This window comes from Populus euphratica, unplaced genomic scaffold (assembly GCF_000495115.2).
Source record: "Populus euphratica unplaced genomic scaffold, PopEup_1.0 scaffold318.1, whole genome shotgun sequence".
In the NCBI taxonomy this organism is placed as follows: domain Eukaryota; kingdom Viridiplantae; phylum Streptophyta; class Magnoliopsida; order Malpighiales; family Salicaceae; genus Populus; species Populus euphratica.
Genome location: NW_011500003.1, coordinates 193,156 through 203,342, shown reverse-complemented (window position 1 = coordinate 203,342; position 10,187 = coordinate 193,156). Strand labels below are relative to the sequence as shown.

The following is a 10,187-nucleotide window of genomic DNA, read 5'->3' as shown; positions in this document are numbered from 1 at the left end:
GATGAGATCATAGGAAAGAGACGTGATCCACGACTGTTGTCGATTTCCTGTGGAACCGGGATTCTCCGCGCGAAATGGAAGGGATGCAGAACAGGACTTCCAAATGGCGCCGTTTATCCTTAGGTTATTTTTTACTTTGGTCCCTGAACATTTTAAACTTAACAATTGGGATCTTAATTCAATTAAAATTTCTTTCAATTTTTGCCCTTTATGGGTTAATTTTAATTAGATCCCTAAATTGGTACGTTGTTTACACAATAGTCCTGAATTTCTAAACTATTCAATTTAGTCCTTGGATTTTAATTTTCCAGCAATTTTCTGAATAAACCCCAAACTTTGGTATTTCTTCAATTAAACCCCTGATTCTTTTAATTAATTAAGTCAAAGTTTAATTAAGTCCTCAAACTCATTAATTCCTCAATTTCTTTTAATTTAATTAATTAACTTAATCCCAAGCTCAATTAAATCTCAAAATTTATTAATTCTCCAATTAAACCCTTGATTTAATTAATTAAACTAGTCAAGAGTTTAATTAAATATTTAAACTTTCCAATCATGTTTTCATTAATTCAAATTTTAATTCATTCTTCATTTACTTTTTTTATCAAAAAATTTTAGTAAATAAACAAAAAAAATCAAAATTTTGGTTATGACAATATAAAAAGTGCATAAAACTCATAAAAACAGAAATAAAATAACATAGTTGGCTAAAACATCATCAAGGAGTTTAATTTGGGTGTCTACTCAATTGAGATGTGTGAAAGTTATTTAAAAAATCTCGTGATTATCAACATAATTAAATTTTTGACATAGTTGATTAACAAGTTTTCAAAATAATATGCCAATAAGATGTTGTAAAACTCATTCATTTTACCCCAGTAAGGTGAGAAATTCATGCATAAACTAATATGTGTACACATAATAAATATCATTAATGTAAATTGAACGATGAGGTTTAGTATTTAAGAAAACTCCTTCTAATTTTTTGAATTCAAATTTAATCTAAATGCATTAGATAATATTTCTTTATTTTGAATTATTATTATTATTTATATGACTGATAAGTGCAAATTATATATATATATTCATTCCTTTTATACCATATTTTTAACATATGTTGAACTTATTTGAGCTTATTAAAAGTTATTTTTATAAGTTTAGTATGCGTATGAGATTTTGTGAATTAATTGTTATAAAATAAAAATTTTTATATTTTATGTTTTGGACCTTGTTTCTTATGACAAGTTTTTTACTAAGTTATAATTTTATAATGTGAATGTGGGCTAAATCAAACTTAAAATAAACATATTAAGTTCTATTGGACTTTTAATGAGACTTGCAAAATTAAATCGAAATCCTACTTATAACAGGATTCTCTACTTTCACATTACAAATTCAAACAAGCATATCTTGAGTCTTAAACATCAAAATCATATGATTTAAAAACCCAAAATCATCTAGACATCTACGATTACAATTTTTATAGGGATTCCGGATTAGATAAAATCATTTTGAAGACGAAAAGTCAGATACAATATGAAGGATGAGATTGATCTCCTAATCTGATGAGGAAATTAATGATGTTGAACATCTCATTACAGCTGAAAGTTTGACATAGAAAAAGGTAGGCCTTAGAACCTAATAAAAATATAGATCAAGCCTCTAATATGCTATGAATGAAAATATATAACTGAGATGGTCGGATATTACAACAAACCAAATTAGAAACAAAATTCAAATTGCAACAAAGTTAGAAGCATAGTCTATTTTCAACCAAATTCTAAAAGATTTAACCAACCTTAAGAATTATATAAAGAAGGAAGGAGTTAACTAACATAAGGATTTCTAATTAGCCTAAGAATTCTGAAGAAATTTGGCAGCTAAGAAAGAAAATAAATAGAGCAGAACATAGTTGAAATAGAGGCTTTGCAACATTTTTTTTCTCTATTTTTGTTAATTTTCTATTAGTTGTGAACTAAACTTTAATTTTCAGTTCAAGAAAAATACACACCATCTCCATTAGTAAGTTGTGAGAAGTAATGTTATCATTATAATTATTTTAAAATTAAGTATTTATTTTTTTTGTTCAAAATTATGTTATTTAAGCTTCTTGAATTGTTTTGAGATGACATGTATACTTTCTAATTTCTATAAATCCGTGACTATTGTTAGTGATTACAGTAAGAAGAAAAGGTATTTATTTGATTGTTGAAGCTCTCATCTTAATTAAAAGTTTATTTAGAATAATTTCACAAACTTTATTACCAAAGCTACTATCGAGTGAATAAGAATTGCTTTCAATATTAACTTCATTTGGTGGTAAAAAATAATAATAATTAGAGAACTTTGTTTAATTAATATACTTATAATCTTATTGATTTCCTTTTATTTTAAGAGATATTAAATTTATTTACTTAATGTAAAAAAATATTTATTTTACTTTGATGATATATAAATTTTTAAATTGAGTTAATCATATATCAATTTATTATTTCTATAGCAAAGATTAGATTAAAGAGAAGTTTCTAGAGATTTTTCAAAGTTTCTTACCCTCTGCTTGTCTATCAGATTTGACCAGAAGAATATGGTTCAAAGAAAGAGACTGTTGACTTGTCAAACGGCATTTGCCCAAAGGATTTCTGCTGAAAGCAATCATGCGTTGCATCATGGTGTGCCATGTTCCAGCTGCAGAAATTTCTATCTACCAGCAGCTACAAAAGCGATAGGCTGAGACGTACATACGACTTGTAGAAATGGAGGTTGCCAATTTCAAAATGATATTCGAATCTTACCTTGCCTCGATAAATTTTAAGTCATCATGGGTGAATTTTAGAACATAGGGAGTTTAGATCACCGTGCCCGAGTTATTAAACTTGATTCAATCTTGCATCTCTAATTCAAAGTATAATCTAAGTTCACTTGAGTGAATCTAAAATAATTTTGTTTCAATAATAATAAATATCACTTTGAAAAGAAAAAGGAACCCGGGTTTAATTTAAAACGAGGCATCGGGTTAGGAGGTCATATCGACAGGTTACTTGTTGGTTTAGCCTGCCAGGCGGGCCAGGTTTTATGGGAGTACATGTCATAAATTGGGTCCAAAAGGCGGCAGCCTTCAATGTATTCTCCTTCAACGTTCTTGCTTGCTTGCCAGGCATGGTACGCAAATCTATTTTTGGTCAACGCCAGACTTGGAACCCAAGCGCATGGAGTTATAAATTAGAACACCATGAAGTCGAATACCCAATGTAATTGGCAACACACACATAGAAGAAGAAGAAATGGAACTGATAGAGGATGTGGTGATAGTTGGGGCAGGAATTGCAGGCTTGGCAACAGCAGTGGCTTTGAAAAGAGTAGGGGTTCGAGCCCTGGTGTTAGAGAGATCAGAAGGGCTAAGAGCCACTGGCACAGCCTTGACCCTAACTCCAAATGCTTGGCTTGCCCTTGATGCTCTTGGTGTTTCTCACAAGCTCATCCCCCTTTATACTCCTTCAATCAAGTAATAAGTTGTTTCACCATGTTACTTTTTTCTTTTCATTATGTTTGATTATTTACATGTTCTTGAATTTGGATTTTAATACCATGCTTTGGATGATATATTAATTTCTCGTGAACTTCTTTTTCCTCACGATTTAGGGGATACGTGACCAATGTTAGTACTGGAGAAGTTCAAGAAGTCCTCTACCCTCGACAAGGAATTAGGACACTTCACCGTAAAGTGCTGTTAGAGGCACTGGCAGAGGAATTGGCAACTGACTCAATTCGATTCTCTTCGAAGCTAGTTGCTATTCAAAGTCTAGAACAAGGAGGTGATGCTTCCATGGCTGCTGTACACTTGGAAGATGGAACTACCGTCAAATCCAAGGTTCTGATAGGCTGCGATGGGGTGCACTCGGTAGTGGCACGATGGCTAGGACTGGCAGAACTGGTCCATTCAGGTCGATCAGCGGTGCGGGGTTTAGCAGTTTTTCCTGAAGGCCATGGATTTAAGCAAGAAGTACGTCTTTTCTTGGATGAGAGCACCACTAGGCCTGGTTTTGTTCCTCTCAATGACAGGGAACTTTACTGGTTTTTAGTCAGTCAAGGTTAGCACTTCGCACTGTTCATATTGGTTCACCTGATGAAATCATTTCAGGGGAAGTTTTATTGTGAAATAATTTCCATTTCAGGGGAAAACATGGAAGGAGAGGCAGAGCAAATACAGAGACAAGTACTTGAGAAATGTACAGAAAAATTTCCCTCAGAATACCTGGACGTGGTCCGGCATGCCGATCTTTCCTCATTATCATGGGCACCATTGATGTTTAGGCCTCCATGGGGGATCATAATTGGAAAACTAAGCAAAGGAAATGTGACAGTAGCTGGTGATGCTATGCACCCCATGACTCCTGATCTAGGAAACGGTGGTGGTGCATCACTAGAAGATGCCGTGGTTTTGGGCAGACACATTGGCAATTCAATTATAAACAATGGAGGACTGATTGTTCCAGGAGACATGGCTAAAGCCATAGATGATTATGTGAAGGAAAGGAGGTGGCGTGCCGCCATGCTTGTCACAGCATCGTATTTATCAGGACGGATGCAGCAAGGAGACAAGTGGTGGATAAAATTTCTCAGGGACAGAGCATTTTACAAGTATTTTTTCAGCTGGCTTGCTAGACTGGCAGTGGTTTATGACTGTGGAAAACTTCCTACTATTTCCTATGGTGAAGCGGATCACTCCAATAAGGAGGACTAAATTTCAGTATTGATAGTGCTGGCTAGTGATTCTGCAAATTGCTAATTTTTAGAGCATGGCCCTCAATTTCAACATAGTCTCCTCCTGCTGCGATCAAAATATCATATTGATCGGAGAAGGTAGCTTAGTATGATTAACGAGTCAGTGATCAATTTATTATTATTTTTTTTGTCTTTTCGATTTTAAAAGTCATTGTTGAGGGTCAGAAGTACGAATTTTCTTTTGGTTCTGATGTTTTAATTGAGTTTTAGTCAGTTTTGTTTTGTTTTGCTACCCCCCATTATTGGACGTATCATCCTCTATAATATATAACCAAGTTTCTTTTATGTAGAATATGCTTCATAAGTATATTATTCACTCTATTGTCTAAAACAATTTGGTTTTACAAATAAATTGAAAGCATAGAAAATAACTTATGAAGTTGTATAGTTGTAAGATCCAATCCAAAATCACTATTTTATCATGTCATCTCATAGGTTATATAATTTATTATTTTCATTGTTATTCATTTTTTAATCTCATAAAAAAAATAAAAAAATACAAAAAATATATATCAAAAAATATATTCGGAAGGTAAAAATATGGAGTGAGAAAAAAATACTGGAACACTCATAAAATGGTTAGGAATTGATTAAGGAGGTCCAGAAATACCAGAATTAAAATTTAATATTATTTTTTGATTGATGTGAGTTCTGTTGATAAAGAAAATTTAAGTTGAGAAAAAAAAATCTAAAATTAAATATTTATAAACTTAATTAAATTTTATCTAATTGAATTGAATTTATAGAGGGTTTGATTGCAATAAAAATAGATTTTTAAGTCAATTTAGGCTTTTATTAGATGAAATTAAATTTCTGAGGTCTAATTATAATTTTAAAGAGTTGATTTGGTCAAATTAAGGGTTTAATTGCATAATTATTGAAGTTTGTTTGTTAATTAGGGACTTGATTGAAACAATTCAAAATCAAGGACCAAATCAGAAAATAAGCTAAAATAAAAAGATCCAATTACAATTCATCCGGCTTGATTACAAAATTGTCAAAACAGCCAAGGACCGAATCAAAAATATGTATCTGAAATTTTGAAACGGCGTCGTTTCTTCAAAGAGCACTCTATTCATTGTCTCCTTCAAAAAAAACCATTTTCAGCATTAAAACAGGAATACATTTTGCAGCAAATTGCGCCAATTATGGGGCAAGTTTTATGGCTGCTATCCCCCTACATGGCCAACTGTTACCAGCACAAGGCTATCTCTAGCCTATAAAAGCAAGAGAAAAAGATAAAAAAAAAAACAGAGAGGAGAAGAGGGGGGAGAAAGGAGACAGAAAAAAAAAACAGGGAGGGGAAAAAAAGAAAAGAGAGAGAGAACAGGGAGAATAAAGAAACTGGGCAACACAGGGAGATGAAAACAGAGGAGAGGAACTGTTGAATCTCCTTCAAAACTCCAGCATTCCGGAAGCAAACTTGGACGAACTGTGAAGAAAAAAAATATACTAATAGCTAGGGAAAGCAAAAGAAAAGAAAAAATTAAATAGAGGAAAAGCCAAAGAAAAGGGGAAGAGAGCAGTCCAAAGCACGCCATTGTCTTCGTCCTGCTTCCAGATAAACTTCTCCAGCTTTGCAAGATAACTCACAAATACTGTGCACAAACAGAGAGAAGCACAAGCAGAAGGCAGGAAGAAAGGAAAACACAGAGAATGAGAGGGTGAAAGAAAGAAAAAACAGGGAGAAATGACGAGAACAGGAGAAGAACTAAAAAAGAAACCAGGGGCGGGAGCTTCCATTTAATCAGCAGCACCTCACCCCTTCATCACCATCATCTTCGTCCTGAGCAGAGGAAGCATAGAGGAACAAAAATAAACCGAAGAAGCAATAGGAGAAGGCAGTGGAGCAACACACGGGCAGAGAATAAAAAAGGAAAACTCAGAGGAAGGATAGAGACACGAACAGGGGACCAACAACGCACTAGTGCATTCGGCTAGTTGTGAATTAATTATAATTCACATACTACTGTAGCTGTGAATCATAATTCACTTTGCAGCCGGGTCACTGGTTTTAACCAAAGATTAGGTTGGGTTGGCTAGGTCCAGCCAGCCGCACAAAAAAATAATAAAATAAAAAATAATTTTTTAAAAAAATTTAATATTTCAAAAAAATTTATGATTTTTAGTATATTTTTCTAATGAATTTTATTTAGTATTGATTTGTATTTTTATACTATAAAGATATAAATTTGGTATTAAAAGCTTTTGTTTTCTTGCACATGACCAAGTATTCCAATTTTTTTTTAAAAAATATCATATTATATTTTCATACAAAAAAACTCAAAAATATATATTAAAATGTATTTTAGTTTTAATAACCAATTTATTAAAGTTACAAGAACTAGATTAATATTTTAAAAATTCCAAACAAAAATATATTTTGTTTTCTTAGTATCTGGGGTTACAAGCTTATACGTAAGACGTATTCTGGATATTAAATTCTTTTGTTGACATAAAAAATGTTAGATTTTACCCGATAAGATAAAGATCTCCTTGCTGAGGAGGACTTTTTTTAAACCATATACAGACTAATACGACAAAACCTTAAATTTTATTAGACAATAAAACAATATAGTTTACCTTGGTAGGGTGTATTTGGGGTGTTAATACCTTTTCTTTACGCAACCAGTTCCTGCACCTGATCTCTGAGTCCAGTTAGGATTATTAGTGACCAAAATACTAGGTGGTAACTCCCATTTCATTTTTCTACTAATAAAATACAACAATTCATTTGTTTCCCCCCATTTATCACATAAATATATTAGATAAAATTTTGAAGGTGAATGTTTTCACTGCGATGCCATACACATACAACAATTTTATTAACACAATAAAGTTTTTGAAAAGATATTAGCACAATTGAGTTGAATGAGTTTGGCCACGTCAATGTTTTATTAGTTCAATTAAAAATTTGGTTTGTATGAAGCTTTTAAATATAAATTTTTATTATAAAATAATATAAATTATATCTTAAAATGTTATTTAAAAACTTTGAGTAAAGGTAACATCTTAAAATATTCTTTATATTATTTATTAATAATTTTTCAGGTCAAATAGAGATAGGTAAATTTAATAATTATTTCTATAGGAGATGAAAATATTTTAAAAGACTGTTATTAAATCATAGATCCACCCCTAGTTAGTTTCCATCCTTTTCTTTTGTAACACTTCTATTTTATTAATTTCAAACCTCAAATAAAAATTTTGAAATACTTTTCGTTAACAACCATATAACAAAATATAATATGTGTCATACCCGGATATCACAGTGACCAATTAAAAATTATCTCGATAAAAAAAAAAAAGATATCTGGCACCTTGTTTTTTTAGGAAAAAAAGTCTTATTCAAGGAGTTGCCACCTAATATTATGGTAATTAGAAACATTAACTAATCAATAAAGATTCTTCATACAGGACTGATTATACAAAATAAAAGATATTATCAACTTTTTAAGTGTCCTACCTGCCTATATTACTGATTTTGTCTAAAAAGTGAAAATTTAGCGAAGAATAAGAATGTTTCAATAGAAGAAAGGTTTCTCTGTTTCTTTGAATATTAACGTGAATATACAACTTGCTATTCTATACGAGCTGCTATTTTTTATAACATTACAAGTTGCTTGATTTGGATACATTGACTTGCCTAATTCTTAGCTGATCTATTTCCATAACAATCCAACGTGTATTTAAGTTTCTGGTTTCTATCATGAACTTCATTGCTGCTGCTGTTGATTTATTTCCATGCTAAGCCAACGTCTCTTTCTGTTTGTGTTTTGTTACCATGAGAGTTGGTTTCTTTCCATGTTGCTGGTGATTCTAATCAGCCAACGTCTCTTTCTTATCTGTCTGATTTGTTTCCATGTTGTTGGCTTGCTGCTGCAGTTGATTTGTTTTCACGAGGGCTGATTCGTTTCCATGTTGGTTTCCACGTTGCTGGCTTACAAGTGCAGTTGAATTGTTTCCATGAGTATCTGCCTTATTACCATTAAGATCCTCCCTCAAACTAGGCCGGGGTCGAAGGCATAGTTTGTCTTTGAAGTAAGCCAATGCACCTTTTGACATGGGTTTGGTGAAGATGTCAGCTATTTATTCATGGGTGGAGATGTGCTGAGTGATGAGAAGACCAAGGGCAACACGTTCACGCACAAATTGGTAATCCAATTCAATGTGTTTACTACAAGCATGAAACACAGGATTGACAGTCATGTGTAAGACACTGAGATTGTCACAGTAGAGGATAGGTGGTGAAGAGGGTGATATGTGAAGATCTTGTAGAATGAAGGTTAGCCATGTAAGCTCTGCCATTGTGTTTGCCATGGCTCTATATTCTGCCTCGGTGCTGGTACGAGAGACAATGGGTTGTTTCTTTGCACTCGAGGAAATGAGATTGCTACCAAGAAATGTTCAATATCTAGTTGTGGAGCGTCTTGTTGTAGGGCAACCTCCCCAATCTGCATATGAGAAAGCACAAAGATCATGTGTAGAATGGGAAGTAAAATTTAATCCAGTGTCAATTGTGCCTTTGACATATCTTAAAATGCGATGAACCATTTTAAAATGTATAATAGTTGGAGCATGCATAAATTGAGAGATAAAATTGACATTATAAGAGATATCAGGTCTTGTGAGTGTTAGATATTGTAATGCACCAACAAGACCACGGAAAAATTGTGGATCTTGCAACAGCATATCAGTTGCTGCTGTTTTAGTCTTGGCTTCAAGCGGTGTGCTCATTGGTTTACAGTCCACCATACCAGCTCGTTCCAGGATTGTCAGCGCATAGTGTGATTGAGAGAGATGGAGTCCTTCAGACGTGTGAGTAATTTCAATACCAAGAAAGTGATGAATGAGTCCTAAATCTTTCATTGCAAACTCTGAGCTTAATAGTTGAATCAGGTGCATAACTAGAGGAACAGAGAATCCTGTAAGAAGTATATCATCAATATAAAGAAGAAGGATTAAAGTATCATAGTTAGAGTGAAAGATAAAAAGTGATGGATCTGCAAAACTACAAAAGAACTCATATTTAAGAAGGAAGATACTAAACCAATCAAACCAAGCACGGGGTGCTTATTTGAAACCATAAAGAGCTTTTTTTAGCTTGCACGCATGTGATAGGTACTGTGGATCAGCTATTCCTAGAGGTTGTTCCATATATATGTCTTTTGAAACAAAACCATGCAGGAAGGCATTTTTAATGTCAAGTTGACATATGGACCATTTGTTAACTAATGCTATGGAGAGAACCATATGAATAGTTCCTGGTTTGGTAACGGGAAAGTCACAGTATAGTCCAACCTATCAGCTTGGTGATACCCCTGTTGTAACCCAATTTTGGATTCACTAAAATTTTTTTGAATGTTATTTTATCTTATTATTCATAACAAAAAAAATATAATAAA

The 10,187-nt window shown here is 32.9% G+C and overlaps 1 protein-coding gene across 1 annotated transcript; it reads left to right on the top strand.

The window, feature by feature from the left end:
• The first annotated feature begins 3,125 nt into the window (after positions 1-3,125).
• Positions 3,126-4,977, top strand: LOC105140982 (zeaxanthin epoxidase, chloroplastic-like). The gene is made up of 3 exons (XM_011048035.1): positions 3,126-3,502; positions 3,640-4,088; positions 4,173-4,977. The coding sequence occupies exons 1-3, from the start codon at positions 3,282-3,284 to the stop codon at positions 4,739-4,741; spliced, it is 1,239 nt and encodes a 412-aa protein (XP_011046337.1). The 5' UTR covers positions 3,126-3,281; the 3' UTR covers positions 4,742-4,977.
• The last annotated feature ends 5,210 nt before the right edge of the window (positions 4,978-10,187 follow it).